Source organism: Nematostella vectensis, chromosome 2, assembly GCF_932526225.1.
Source record: "Nematostella vectensis chromosome 2, jaNemVect1.1, whole genome shotgun sequence".
In the NCBI taxonomy this organism is placed as follows: domain Eukaryota; kingdom Metazoa; phylum Cnidaria; class Anthozoa; order Actiniaria; family Edwardsiidae; genus Nematostella; species Nematostella vectensis.
The window spans coordinates 18328504-18344540 of NC_064035.1; the positions used below are offsets into that span (position 1 = coordinate 18328504).

Below are 16037 nucleotides of genomic sequence, written 5' to 3' on the forward strand. Positions count from 1 at the left end.
GGGCTACATACTAGAGCGATCTAGCTGATGCTTTATAGTATTGTCTAATATATAGATTTAGGCACTACCTAAAAGCGGAGCCAGCATTGAACACCTTTTGTATTGACTGATCAAAGTATTTTTGGGGGATCTAGGATCCTGCTCTTTACTGAGATTTATTGGACCAACCAAATGGATCCAGGTCTTATTCAATAATTTAAATTATGCAGTACATCAAAGTTAACAAACATAATTCCTGGTGTAAATATGGCTGTCTAAGTTGTCAAGAGTCTAATGGTAAATTCTTATTTCCCCACCATAGAAGTTCCATTATGAATATTCTTATAATCAAAACAATACTACGACAAGCTTTGCCCTTGTGCAGAATATGTCATGGATGTAACAGCATTTCAAAGATTCCAAATAATATATTTAGACTGTTTAAATGCCATACTGTAATTTGAAGGTATCAATTTAGTGGTGAATCTCTCCTTTATTGGACTGAATGTTCAGAAAAATGTCTGGAAATATAATCCACAAATGTATCTCCTTCAATGCATTACATATTGGTGCACCCACCCTTTACCATATAGTGGCCTTGTTGTTGTTGACCTACTCCAAAATGAATGCAATGGAGAAAAAAAAAACAGATTGATTTTGGAAGCAAACCCTAAAAAAATACATCTACGACATCACTGACAGTGCTAAAATGCTAACTTCTAATTTCAAACCAAACCCTTTCATTGATCTATGTTTGGGGTAGAGAGAAACAGCAAATAATATCAATTGACTAAAAAAATAGTCGACGGGAGAGGAGAAATAAAGGAAATCGACTCAACTTGAAAGGTTTGGTGAAAAAAATATGAGTAATGAAAATAATTTGATTGGGCATTTATTGACATTTCCCCCTTCCCATTATCTTAACCCTTCCACCACCACAGGCCTCTAAAGAGGCCAAGCCTATGCTATCCAAGCTATGTGAACATAGCTTCAAATTCTATTATTGAAAAAGAACATGGTTGTTGCTTTAGTGTTATATAGTTTAAGTATCTTGTCCTAAAAAACCCTTCCCCTCATAAAAGTCCCATTAATGTACATTTGTAAAGCTACATTCTGACAAGCTTTGTCCTTACAAAGAACAAGTAATGGATTAAACAGGATTCCAAAGATATATAGTTTCAGACAGTTTTAGATGAGATGCAATACTGAAGTTTCCATGTGGTGATTTCCCATCCTCATGGGAATTAATATCTACAAATATACATCCAGTAAAGCATTATATTTTGGTGTTTTTAGAAACCCTGGATCCAACCATTCCAGTAAAATAAAACTAAACCTCTAAAATAAATGTAATGGGAAAGAGACTGACTTGGAAAGGAAATCCTAAAAAAAGATATAAGTGAAAGTACTAAATGAAAAGTACTAAAGTACTAAATGAAAATTTCTAATTTAAAAATCAAATTTGTTCATTAATTTATTTTTTGTGTAGAGGGGAAATAGCAAATAGCATCAATTGCATAAAAATAGGAGAAGTAGGAGAAGTAAAAGGAAGAAATTTGACTATTCTTTAAATGTTTGAAAAGAAAATATAACAATAATAATTACATGATAATTATATTCAGTACTTTCCTAAAATATTCCTATTATCTTTAGGTTTAAATAAAACTGTTTTCTTTACAGATTTATTATTTAAAAAGCAAAAGTTTGTTTTTAGTTTTATATTATATAAGTATCTTGTTCTAAAAAAAACATATTGAGTGTGTACTGCTGAATCACATAGTAATGAACTAGTCATTTGAGCCCCCTCCCTCATGGTCCCGCGGAAGCCAGGGGTTAATGTGGGGTTTTAGACCACTTTTTAAGCAGAATATGTCAAGAGGGGTGGTGGTATTGACTGTTTTTTACTCTTAACTTGGAAACATGCTTTTAAAAAAGTCTAATCCCCCACCCTTTCCTGGGACCATGGATGTGGGGGTACCAAATGACTAGTGAATAAGAACTCCCTTCTGTTCTCTTCAAGACATGGTTTTTAATTCCCATGTCTTCCAGTCTTAGCATTCATCTTGGCCCTCAGGTAGTTCCTGGTTCATGAAAGAGTGAAAACAATTATTTATTATATCTTTCAAAACAATCTTTTCATCAAGCCATTTATAATCTAACTAATTTTCCACAACTATTTGAAAAAAAAAATAAACACATGAGATGCAAGATGCAGTCAATAACAACAATACATATTGACAATAGGGGTTGATTTTTTTTTATCCCCGGTAAGGAAAATTTCTCTTGTAAGTTGAAAAAGTTGCTGTATCTTCTAAGGATATGTATCTTCTTAGGACTAAGAGCACAGGATATAAAGACAAGAACGGTCTTCTTTAGCAGCATTTGACAAATGCAACACGATATTGGTTAGCCTTTATGAAATATCCCAACACAATCAATCTGCCCTGAAGAAGTCTTATTAAAGTCGAAAATTTGGCAGAGTTGAATCCCAGTTTTTGGTGTATTGTATTTTATTCAACACAACCAAGAATATAGATAAAACGAAGAATGCCAAAACAAAAGCTGTTATGCTCAAATAATTTGATTACTAAATTAAGTACTCGCATTCTTAAAGCAAACAAAAAGGACAACAAAAGCCCAATAACTGTCATATCCTCAATAGACAATACAAATCGTCGTCCGAAACTCACCTTGCATTGTTTTTTTTTTCTCTTTCTTGTGGTTGTGCTCGCTTTTTAGTGTAAACTGCTACTTGCTTAAATTTACTAGCTAAAACCAGATAAATCTTGGCGTGAATGAATGTTAGTAGATCTCCTCTAGTTGACTTTATCCTTAAGTCACAAAATTTGAGGCAAAATAAATAATCATCGCATAATCGACAAGAACTTTTTCCCTTGCTCCGCGCTTGTATTTAGTCGCCATTTCGGGGCCGAGTGGGGCCTGGGAGTCGCGCGGCTGCATGACTGGCTGGCGAGTGACACCACAGGGTACCTGCGCGATGACCACAAAAACCAAGTCGCATACCTATACCATATTTCTATGCCTATGGAGCTACGCGCGCGGCCTGCGGCCGCGCTTGGCTCCGCTACAAATAGCCCGTCTATTGAGAGCCTAAAGTGGACCTTCGGTCGTTTTGAGGGGGTTCGCACCCCCTGCACCCCCCTAGGTACGGGCCTGAACCACTCAATTAGGAAGAGAATTACACTAATGATAAATAGAAATAATTTTGTTACTATGAGCTCTATTTGATTCCAATTATAGAACTGGACTAAAAAGAATTTTTTTCTGCTATCTGAGCCTCGGCATGTTCTTAAAATTTGGTGAAATCTCAGGCTGGACGTTCTTATAAAAAATAGATTCTTATTAAAAAAAAAAGTGTAACCAGAATATCTGAATTTTTCGCGCCAGTCTACCACTACCCTCTCTCCATCCACTTCACAGGAACCCCAATGTATCTCCTCCCCCTAAGGACACTGTCGTACACTCTTACACGAAGTTCTCCGTTTTTGAAGAGGCAAGATGGCGGCCGAACCTAACGAAACCCTATCCGGAGCTACTCTCCTCGCAAGAGCGCTAAGGGCTCAAGGATGCGAGTACATGTTTGGAGTTGTGGGTATACCCGTCATAGAAATAGCAATTGCAGCCCAAGCAGAAGGCATTAAGTATGTTGGCATGAGAAACGAGCAATCTGTAAGTAAAGTTAAGTTAAGCTTAAGAGTGTACGTGCTTTTATGATGCACGATCATTGGACATCTCTTGAATACACGTTGTTTTCTTTTGTTTGAAGGCTTGCTATGCTGCCTCTGCAATTGGGTATTTGACAAGAAGGTAATAATTTAGCTGGGATAGATACATAAATATGGCAGGTTCAAGTGGCATACTAACCTACCCCCCCCCCCCTAAAAAAAGTAGAAAACGAAAATATTTTGCTTACTAGCGCCTCTTGTTTATTATATAGAAATATTTAGTCCCTTCTCTGCCACAAAGAATGCCTTACTATATAGTTTTGCAGAATATAACATAAGTTTAATTCAATGCCTTATTGTTTTCCATCTTGTAATCCATCAGGCCAGGGGTGTGTCTTGTGGTATCTGGGCCAGGGTTACTACATGCCTTGGGAGGACTAGCAAATGCCACTGAAAATTGCTGGTAAGCCACTGAGACGTCCTGTCTTTATCAAGGTGTCAATCCCACCCTCCCCCTCCCCTATGACCCTCAACTCATTCATCAATTCATATATGCATCATTGAGTATACCTGTATCTGGGAGCTATTATGTTTTTAGGCCTGTCCTGGTAATAGGTGGCTCATCAGACTTAGACCAGGAGGGTCAGGGAGCATTCCAGGAGATACCACAGGTATGAGTTCAAGGGAGTGGAGGACTTCATATTAACATATTGGGTGATTGTTGGCAAAATGAGTTTTGACCCTAAGGGATAGCAATTTGGGTGTGGTCAATAGCAATTCTTACCCCTATAGGCTGAATTAGACAGTGCAACTTAGTTGAATGCGACTTGCCAGTGACATCTCTACTAAGCCTAACTCTTCTACTAAAACTTGTAGTGTGTAATTCAGGGCTAAGACATGTCATGAGCAGGTCAGATATGACTTTATGGTGCGTCTGAATCAGCTTTAAGAGTTAGCACATTGGGTATGGTTGAAGCAATTTTTAAACCTAAGAGAAAGCACTACTGTTAGTTACTGACAAATAAAGCATGAGAACCCCTAGGCAATAGAAGAATCTAAAGGGTCAACACTCCTTAGGGATTATAGCAGTTGTTAGAAGTCAATCCCCTAAAAGATAGGTTATCCATAGCTCTCATAGCTGTCAACCTCACTTTAGGAAAAATCTCAAGAAAATACAATGAATGTATCAGAAGTACCAAGAAAGCTAATGCGGGAGAATACAGTAAATGTATGGATATTTTCAAGAAAATAAGGCTTGAGAAAAGGTTCAAAATCTTGAGACACTAATGTGGTAGATTTGACAGCTATGACCTCTTTCTACTTTTATGGAGAGTCTCCACTTACTGGTCATTACAATAAGGTTAGCCTGCATAGCAAGTGTTTCTGTGGGTTTCCGGCACAAAGAAATGCAACAAAAGGAAAAGACCACCATTTTGGACGTGCAAGAAATTGTCTCGATTTTTGCTCTCTCCCATTTCTCCCGTAGCCAAAATGGTGTTCTCTCGCTTTGGTGGTGTTTTTTTTGGTGCTGGAAACCCACAGAAACGCTTGCTATGCAGGCTACAAAAAAGGTTAACTGTAGTACATCGCATGCTCATATAAAAAGATCCTTAATCTTTAATGTAATTTTGACGTTTTGCTCAGGTTGAGGCTGCCAAACCTTACTGTAAATATTCAGCAAGACCAAGCAGTATACACAGCATTGGTTTCTTTGTTGAAAAGGTATTTTTGAAGGGTCTATTTTGTTATTGCAATTACATAAGACTTTCTTTTGTGCCAACTGTACTGAGAGAGTAGAGGTGACTGCAGAGGGCAGCTCAATAGAGGTTCAACTGTACTTTAGCATATTAAAATCATTTGGGTGTTCACAATGTGGCTTTAGGAGGAATACTGCCTCCTCCCCAAGAAAATAATGTGATTGACCTCTCAGCTCTTAATATGCCAACTGATCAAATTTATGTCTTCTCAGGCTGTTCGGACCAGTATATATGGACGCCCAGGTGCTTGCTACCTGGACATTCCTGGAAATATGGTCAACGAAGAGGTTCAAGCATGTAAAGCAAAGTAAGAATAGCAACCACATTTTTTATGTTGCTCACATTACTACTAAGGAAGTATGTTATTCAATTAACACATTGCATAGAGATTGTTGCAAAACCCATATTGTATCATTTGCAATCCAGGGTGTTTTCTCAGTGCCCAGCCCCCCCGAAATGCCTAGCTGACTATAGTTCAGTGAAGCAAGCTGTGGAACTCCTCAGTAAAGCTGAAAAGCCACTTGTCATTATAGGGAAAGGTTTGTTCTAAAATTAACACTACCATCCTATAAGATATCTATAACTATAAGCCATCGCCCTTATAGTGGCACAAGATCCCTTTGTTATCATAAAGATGGGCCACGTAGAGAAAACGCGAAATTCATTTTCATTTTCGAATTTCTATGTTGGTGAAATTTACCTTTGATTTTCAATGTTGGTTTTTTAATGTTTATTTTCAATGTTGTTTTTCAATGTTGATATTCAATGTTGATTTTCAATATTGATTTTCAATGGGGTTTATTTTTGGAAGTACATATTTTTTTATCAGTTTTATATTATTTTTTTGTGTGAATAGATTGCATGCGGGATGTTTCAATTAATATTTTCTGTTTGTCATTTTTTTGCCACAATATTTTTTTGTATTTTTTTCGTCAAAGAATAAAAAATAAATAGAAAATAAATGTTAAATAAAGGAATTAGGATTTTAATTTGTTTTATTTTATATTATTTTTTATAGTTGATTTCCAGTATAGTGATTGGTTTACTATCATAACACTGGGCCACCATTTGAAAGTGACAAGGCCAAAATCTGTTCAACATCTCTGCTAGGGCCTCATAAAACTATAAAAATTTCTATAATTAATATATATAATTATATGTCTATAATTTCCCTGAAATTTTCCCTGGCTGGAAGAAGCAGAATATTACTCCCCTAACTTTACTTATTGTGTGACACATGCAGGTATCACAAACTACACCTCCTCATTATGTGATGTTTTTAGGAGCTGCTTATTCCCATGCTGAGAGACCACTTTTAGAGATGATAGACAGATGCAAGCTACCATTTCTTCCCACTCCCATGGGCAAGGGAGTTATCTCGGATGACCATCCCTTATGTGTTGCCCCAGCCCGGTCTCTGTGAGTTGAGAAGGTGTTTTAGTGCTTAAGCCCAAAGCAAACACCATCATCAAACCGGGCCCAACAATGCTGTGTGTTGTGCCAAACAATGCTTACACAGTTTGTACGAGGAAAGCAGTATTTTAAATCAACACATCAAGATTACATCATATGTAAAGTTCTCAGCAAAGGAACATGCAAGAGCTGGTTGAGAATGGGTACAGCTAAATGCACCAAACAGAACAGAAAAATAGTATTGAAAACCCCATGGGGGCTTTTAAGCAGCATTATACATCAATGAATATACATTTTTTTCAGTGCCTTGTCAAATGCTGATGTTATTTTACTATGCGGAGCAAGACTCAATTGGATGTTACACTTTGGTAAAGCTCCAAGATTTAGAAAGGATGTCAAATTCATTCAGGTATTGCTTTTGTGCTTTATGGCTGCTTCTTTCTTTAAGTGAAGTTTAAGTTTTCCCTGTTTCAGTATAAACACTTCACTTTAAAATTTGTTTCAAATAAAAAAAAATTAAACAAAATAAAATTTTAAAAAATGATAAAAATTTGTTTGAAATATAGATTATATTGAAATTATTTAAGATGGATTAAAGCGCCTGCTTGTTCGTGTGCATCCTTATCGTACCTGTACCATGCTTGAGTACTGTCATCCCATGAAACACATGAAAATGTGACTTTTCACAGTTGTTGTTAGCAAGAGGTCAACGTCAACAGAATTTGGGTTTTACATTCCTTGATGGTGCCATTTATGATTTGAGTAAAACTGTGCACAATCAGACACATTTCCCTCTCAGAGCCGTAGCAGGCCATGTAAGAATGGAGGGGGCACAGTACAGAAACATTAAAAAAATATTGAGGGGGGGGGGGGCACATGCCCCCAGTTCCCCACCCTCTGTACAGCCCTGCCTCTATGTATTATGTGTGATGATATGGTTGTTGTTATAAGGTTGATATCCATGCAGAGGAGATGGGTAACAATGTCTCATCTGGTATTTTCCTGTATGGTGATCTCCCTGGAGTTATTGAACAGGTAAGCTAGCATTACTGTTCATCTACAGTTATTTCTGTGGTATGATGGTGAAGGAGGATTCATCTCCCTCTTACTTTATTTCACATTCCATTTTAGCATTCAATTAAAAGTATAATTTTATGTGCATTTTTTTTAGATAACTGAAAGAATTACAAAAAGAGGCAACATTATGCAAGCAGAGAAACTGTCTGAATGGACTGTTCAACTTAACAAAAAGTCAGAGAGGAATCTTATGATGAACAAAGTAGGAAACTTCTTCACTTCTGCTTCTGCTTCTTCACAGCTAACTAGATAATTCATAGTATTTCCTTTTTAGGAGCTCTCATCAGTGGTCACTGTTCCAATGAGCTACTACCAAGCATATGGACAGGTATTTTTTTTTTTATCCAGACTATGGTAGAAATCGCAATATTGAGAGTATAATAAAATGTAACCCCTTTTAGCTTCCTTGCTTGCCACTCATTCATCAGGAAACTTTGTCATGTGCAAAGCACCTCACTCGAGATACTCCAGAAAGAAAATAACACCAACTGCCTTCCTTTTTTATAGATAAAAAAATTCCTTCCCCAAGACTGCTTTATTGTTAATGAGGGAGCGAACACGATGGATATTGGCCGAACAATGATGCCAAACCATTTCCCAAGAAGAAGGTGAGGACTCCATTGTCACTCCCAGGCTTTCTGAATATGCTCCCAGCAAAGGAATAAATATTCCAGGAGTGCAGGCACTCCCAAGAGGGGAGGCATGGGGCGCACAGAGTTTTGAAATTCAGGGGCGGATACAGTGGGGGTGGATATCCACCCCCCCTTTTTGAGTAAAAAAAATGAAAGGTCACTTTGTTTGAAGAAATTAAATATCTGAGGGACGGGAGGTACTGTCCATGTGCCTTTGCCTGCTTGACTTTGCTGTCAATACAAATCCAATACAGCATGAACTAGTTAGATCTATGTGACCTACCAAGAACCACTGGACCACTTATCCACTGCCCATTTTGAATTTCTGGATCCGCCCCTGAAATTCCAATATTTTCTAGGCCGGGGGAACTATTGCTTGTACCCATGCAATTGCTACTGTCATCTGCTGCAAACAATATGTTTTTTTCTTACTAGGCTAGACGCTGGAACGTTTGGTACAATGGGTGTTGGCACAGGGTTTGCCATCGCAGCAGCCATGCTGGCAGAAGGTCAGGCTGAACAGCGGGGCTTACCTGCAGAAAGGGTTGTGTGCATACAAGGAGATAGTGCATTTGGGTTCTCAGGGATGGAACTTGAAACTTCATGCAGGTATTATATCACACTGATCTGCCCTGATGTTTGGGTTGCAGTCATCAGAGTTCTCGTCTCCTTTGCAGCCATCCGGGTTTGTCAGTCACAAAAGCCCTCCAATCCTCCAGCGTTTTCGCGACTGACAAACGCAGAAGGCTGCAAAGGAGACTACCAGAGTTCTGGCTCCCAACTTTTCTATACAAATACCTAAACTCCATCATAAGCAAAATTGAGTTGTGGATTCCCCCATTATTATCACTGACAATAATACTTGGATATGAAAGGGGTTTATGGAAGTCATTGGATTTCATTTATTCTATTTCAGATATAACCTTCCGATTGTGTTTATTGTCATCAATAATAATGGGATAGGCACTGGTATGGACCAAGACTCTTGGGATGCTATCAAGAAACCAGCATTAGAGTAAGACTTTATTATCCATTTGAAGGATAGAATGTTGGATCTTTATTTCTGCAAGCTTTTACAAATATTTTCTACAGATTTCCTATGCAGGAGTTGTGTTTTCACTTTAAAAGCTGTGCTCATTTGTTTTTTGGTATTTGCATACTCTCTCCCCAGGGCCGTAGCAGGGGGTGGGGCACTGTGGGCCATTTCTCCCTCAATATTTTCCATTTTATAAGCAAATGACCAGTGATGGTGTGGCTGGGACCCCCCCCCTCCCCCAATATTTTCTCAATGTTTATGTATTGTGCCCCCCCCCCCCCAAATCTTACGTGGCCTGCTACGGCGCTGCTCCCCTCAAATATCTAAAATGTATGTCATAGTAACAATGGTGTGAAATTGCATCACACAGATTACATGATACTAAAAACTTATACAAATCGTCACAGGCACTACTGGGATCATCTTCGTTTATAATTCTAGAAAATATCTTTTTTTGTTTATGTTAGTTCATTGATATGGTCTCACTATTCACAACCTGTGGAAGATGTGAGGATAGCCATCTTCTGTGGAATCATGGAGTGCTTTTTAATTGTGTCTAACATGTATGCCCTTCTTGGATATCTCAGAGCCCTTCCCATGGCATTATCTCCAAATGCAAGCTACGAAAAAATGATGGAGGCATTCGGAGGCAAGGGATATTGTGCCCAGACATCAGCTGAGCTACACAAGGCCCTAGAACAAGCCTTTTACAATACCGCTACTACATGCAAGCCAGCCCTGATAAATGTGATTATTGATACTTCAGCTGATCGTAAACCACAGGTGTGCAGATTGGTTAGTTCTTCATGTAGCAAACTCCCTCACCCCTAATACCCCTTTCACGCACTATATACGGCTAGTAAAACCCTGTACAATTACGGCCACCCCCCTTAGTAAAAAGGGGTATCAATCAATCGGGCATTTAACGGACTTGAAGTTTTATCAGTCACGAGCTCACACTGGTTTGCTACCTTAGTATGCAATTGTTCTTGACAAGTTTTACACAGTAATTACAAGACATTTTTTTTTTACAGGATTTTCACTGGCTGACGCGGTCTAAGATGTAATGCCGTGCCACAACAGCAGGGAAACATGCATCAGTGAATCAGCATGAAGAGAGAAAACAATTCCAAGAAACATTAGCATCACTCACTCGATGATGTAGTACACCCAAATATACAAATACTACTCAAAATAAAAGTATTTTTATTGGAATAAAATCTATTTGTAAATTTGCCATATCTATTTTCTATTTTTTTATTTACCTGTTTTATTCCTTGTACTCCCCACAAAAGCGCTATAAGCCCCTGGAGGCTTATTTGCTTGGTTATTTCATCTCAGATGAGAGGAGACGGGCTAGAAAAAAGTGCCTTGGAAAAAAAAAATACAAAGCAACAAAACAAATAAATAAAATAGTTCACAGCTCCAATGCTAAAGGTCGACAAGCTAACAACCAGAAACCGTGCATGATTATTATTTTCCTGGATAAAATTTATTCCGCTTCTAGTCGTTACAGTAAATCGCTCGTACGTATTGCTTTATCAGATTGCTTTTGAAACAAGACATGCGACGCGTTTGATTTGCGCAGCGACGCGAAACTCTTTACATTGGCCCATCCGTGCTCTTATTGGTCAAGAAAACAATCGATTGTTAATTATTCACATTTTGCACTTGCCTTCTTATTTGTGGTATCTCGAGTGATCAAGTTTCATTGACAGATATTAAAATTCATGCTCGCGCAATTCCTTAGAGATGGTATGTTTGGGGCAAGAGCGTGTCGTTGGTGACAGTAGTGAGAGATCAACTCTCGCCTTTCTATTGCAATCTAGGGATGAAAATTAATTGAATTGCTGTCCGAATTATCAAGAAACTTCACGCGCTATTTAGTGACGAAGGGTAAAATCTCTAGCTAGAAACTACGTCTATAAACTCAGGGCAAACTTTACAAGAATGTCTGTGGAACAAAAGCGACCTCAAATCGCGGCTATGTTCCGCGGCCCGGGACCGGCGAAATATCGTCTGCCCGGCGGATGTGGATATAACGACCATGATCCACGAAAACACAAGAAACCAGCTTGGAGTTTTGGTCTTAAACTTGGATTAAAATCACAGAACGTGGGACCAGGGCCGGCATATCTGATCCCTGCGCGCATAACACGAACAGGCACGGATGGTACTCCAGCATACACGCTACACGATCGCACACAGCTCAACAAAGCGTTCAGCACTCCAGCGCCTGGTAAGTTAAAGTCGACATTTCTAGTCAGCAGTTAGGAATTGTCGAAGAATTCAATTAGTTCTAGGCATATTGGACTATGATACATGTTACAAGTGTGTGTATAGGTTCCTGTGGAGTAGTACAATCCAACATCCGTATGAGTGCTTCGTTAGTAGTGGAATATTACGAGTTGGTGCATTTTATTTATGAGTATGGGTATTATTCTGTAATTAAATTTACGGAAACAGAAATTTACTTAGCATAAGAATATAAAAGCATTTCTTTAGATAGTGGAATAATTTAATTTATTTTATCTGTCAAGTTTATTTTGTTTATAACTAAAATAATTTGATATGGTATATTGCTCAAAATTATCACCGCGCCGTTGCTAAAGTAATAAAAGCACGTCTAATGACAAATCTTAGTGAATTTCTAAGATTCTAAGATTTGATTATTGTAAATTGTTAATCCACTTTTAGCCCGTGTCAATATTAGCACCTTTTAGCCAGTTTTATTCCTTTAGTTATATAACACTATTGGTCTATCATCAATGGTGCATTGGTTGGCCTGCAAATTATAACCTATTGTAGCGAAAAGTGCTAGATTTCAAAGCCAATAATTGGCACAAGACCAGACAACGGGTTTCCCCCGCAACATTAGCTTGTTTGTCGAGTTTCTCCTAGTCTTGGTTATTATGAATTTTTTGTCCAAATTCTACTCTATGGAATAAACCAACACGGTGCTGTGGTAACTACATGCGAGTAATAAAGGGATGGGATGAGAACAAGAGAAAATGAATCAACCTATAAGGTTAAGGAAACCCAGCCGACGACATCCATAGTCAGAATAAGAGATCGAAACAAACGTCTTATATCAACAGTTTAAGGAGAGCGGAACATTACTTTTCAAAGGTTTGTCTCCAAGCGACTAGTGGTTAGGCCCGTGGATTTCGAAATCTGTGGTTCTGTGAGTATTCTCGTGTAAATAGATACAACTTCGAAGTGGTCTCTTTTGCAGCCATCCGCGTTTGTCAGTCGCAGAAGAGCTCCTGACAATGTGACAAACACGGACGGCTGCAAATAAGACCTATCTTCGACGCGTGAGTGCCTTCATTGAATCTGAAGGCTCGTATTGTAATATTTCCTCATTTTATTCAGTCTCTTTCGTGAGCGGACAATTCTTATAATGCTTTGCCGTCGTCGGTTAAAACTTTCGTCTGGTGTCCACTGACGGTAGCATTTCACCTAAGCTCCACAAGCTGACAAAGATGTCCGCTAACGAGTTAAGCCTGATGCACACATATAATGACATAACAAGGTAGGCGCGCGCATTCTTATGTCCTTATTTTCAAGTATGAAGGGTGCGACTTATGGCAATAACGTCGACATAATAACGTGGAGATAACGACATAAAAGAAAAAAACATGTTTTTTCCCTTATACTATTATGTCAAATTCTTATGTTGTTATGTCGTTATCTCGCCAGTGTGCATCAGGCCTTACTCGTTACTCTAAGTTACATGTCAGGGAAATAATTAACAATTATTCCGAAACATCAAACTAATCAGAGCGCGTATTCTTTTGAAGTTCCCGCCAAGTATATACTAAATATTACTTTTTGACAAGGTGCATATGCCCCGGAGAAGCAAAGGGTCCCCCACCAGAGATGGGCCCCCAGCTACTCGTTTGGATCCCGGACACCTTACGCGAAGCGAGACGCCACGCCTGCTGCTAACGCGTACTCTTTACCAAACGTGGTCGGACCCAAGGCTGTGGGCAAGACCGCCCTGCCCGCATATTCCATGTCTGCAAGGCTAAAAATAGGTGCATTTCACGAGGACCTACAGAAGGTGAGGACGTGACAGAAATTATTAAACATTATGGTCATCATTTTGAGTTTTTGAAAGTTGTTTTTTGTCTCTATCAAAGGAATCTTTGCTGCGATATAGTATAATGTCTCGCTTTTTCTATTTTTCTCTCAAATATTTTTGCGCAAAAAATTTTCATGGTTATTACCGCTGGACCATTTGCAGTATGAATTGGTCATTACCCATACGTGCTTTCATAAAAGGCACCATCTCTTAATTTCCCTCTTGTTTTCTGTATTACCAGACTCCAGGTCCAGGCACGTATAAAGTGCATAACCCCGATTATAACAAGAAGCGCATGCCAGCCTACTCTATGAACGGTCGCAATTACATGACCGGGGATAATACATTAAAGCCTGGCCCAGGGGCCCACTCTCCAGAAAAGGTAAGGCTGGATTATAGCGCTCGCATCTTTCTGTAGGGGGGTAGCCAGAGTTTATTTACTGGACTCACGCTAACACAACAACAACCCCACGTCGATGCATTATTGACCCAAGTTATGAAAGGGATGATGCAGGGTAAGGGCCAGCGTAAACAGGAGAGGCCCATTATCACACAATCTTTGGAAATAGGGGGCGGGGACTTTGACAACTAGGTGGGGGGGTGGGGGGGTCAATAGGGGTGCAAGGGGGAGGGGGTCGAACTGGATCATGCTCCTTAAGAACTCAAACAAAAGATTTTGATCATCATGCTCTGCATACTTCGATTGTCTATTCGCTGTACTCGATTTTTGGGGGTCCGTGTTGATGGGGACCTATTGTACTCCTTTCGATAATACGCCAGATCTTTCTAATATCACGTGATTGTGTCGCAGGTTTACGTGCACAAGAGGAATGCCCCGAGGTTCTCATTCGGTATACGCCACTCGGAATACATCGCGCCGCTCATTGTGGATCCAGTCGACTAGTTGGTCAGCGGTGTCTTTTAAAAACGAAGCATTGTTCTTATACATATAATCACAGGATGGTAAAGGGGGTATGGATCACGTTTTCACGGACCGAAAAAAATCTTTTTTCACGTTTCACGGGCTGAAACAAACGGCGTCAAGAAAATTACTATAATTAGACAATAATAACAGGAATACGCTAAATCTCGGTTCACGGATACTTGAAAGTGCTAAATCTCGCTTCACGGGGAGAGTTGGATCACGTTTCACGGACGTCGACATTGAAGATTTCACGTTTCTCGGCATTGAAAAATTGCAAAATCTCGTTTCACGAAAATTCCCTTTACCACCCTGTAATCAGGGGCTCGTAACTACTTATGAGCCACTAGTATAATATATTTTATCAAACAAAGATTTTGTCAAAAATTTCTAATGCAACCATGGGTATTTTATTTTAAATTTCTGGCTTAATTTTTGTAAAACAAATGCGTGTGTTATTTCGTAATTATATTTTATGAAGTTTTTTTTTTTTGCTAAAAGTAATACTCCCTTGCACTGGCCGATAAAATCTATACGCAATGTTGAGTCACTTTTCCCAGCTTAAAAGTCATCAGGGCAAGTTCGCCAGGTGAATAGGAATTGCATCAAAATGAACCTCGCAGCGTTACCGGCTTTTCATGTTGGTCATGGAATTGGAAACGAAATAAATCGAAAAGGGCGTGGTTTATCCCTTGTCATCAGGGTCCGGTAGACCAATTGACAGGGGGGGGGGGGGGGGGGGGCACTGGTCTAAGGGTTTTATTACTCCGTAAACTATGTGCACTTATCAGAGAGTATTTTTCCAAAGTCCAGAAAAAAATGTATTAATTGAAATACCTTAAGTGTAATTCATGGGGTGATTAAATCCGGACTTATTAGGGGTACACCAGCCTTGCCTCCTATGTAAATAGCGTGATTTATTGTATGTATACACTGGGTGCAAGAGGGTTTCGCCCAATGCGCGAATGTTTCTTGTAAGATGAACAAAGACGATGATAAACATACGTGCGTAATTTAGCGCCATGCTCATGACTCCAGTGAATGATTATAAGCATGTGCTCCATTGAACGTCATACTCACGGATCCAGCGTTCGTCCCCTAACGACATTCTTTGTGGGCTAGCATGTATTAAAGAGAGAATATGAAATTCAAATAAAAATAATATTTCATTCACAGTACTTTAGATTTACATTCTACATTTACAAAGGGTTAGGGGAACGCGCGTCCCCGAGAGCAACACCGAAACAAAGCGGGAAAGAACGGGTTTTTTTGTCTAGCTCCGGGGCATTCCTCCCCGATCTACCTCCATCTCTCCTCGAGGTAAACCTTTTATGAACAATATAAGACGCACCAGAAATTCAATCCTTTTTTTGTACATAGATATATCCACTAGTGGCGGACCTAGGGAAGGGAAGAATGGCACCCTTTCGTTTATCTCGACTACTGAA

General features: G+C 39.2%; 2 protein-coding genes across 2 annotated transcripts; both read left to right on the forward strand.

Annotated features, from left to right (window-relative positions):
* Positions 1-3456: 3456 nt before the first annotated feature.
* Positions 3457-10815, forward strand: LOC5509052 (2-hydroxyacyl-CoA lyase 1). The gene is made up of 17 exons (XM_001629557.3): positions 3457-3669; positions 3767-3807; positions 4048-4128; positions 4264-4336; positions 5310-5387; positions 5635-5729; positions 5849-5961; positions 6706-6841; positions 7139-7244; positions 7787-7870; positions 8007-8114; positions 8187-8240; positions 8420-8520; positions 8980-9153; positions 9461-9559; positions 10168-10363; positions 10615-10815. The coding sequence occupies exons 1-17, from the start codon at positions 3499-3501 to the stop codon at positions 10645-10647; spliced, it is 1743 nt and encodes a 580-aa protein (XP_001629607.1). The 5' UTR covers positions 3457-3498; the 3' UTR covers positions 10648-10815.
* A 494-nt stretch (positions 10816-11309) lies between these two features.
* On the forward strand, positions 11310-15767 carry LOC5509063 (outer dense fiber protein 3). The gene is made up of 4 exons (XM_001629558.3): positions 11310-11819; positions 13423-13646; positions 13909-14049; positions 14479-15767. Exons 1-4 carry the CDS (start codon positions 11531-11533, stop codon positions 14569-14571), a joined length of 747 nt encoding a protein of 248 aa, XP_001629608.1. The 5' UTR covers positions 11310-11530; the 3' UTR covers positions 14572-15767.
* The last annotated feature ends 270 nt before the right edge of the window (positions 15768-16037 follow it).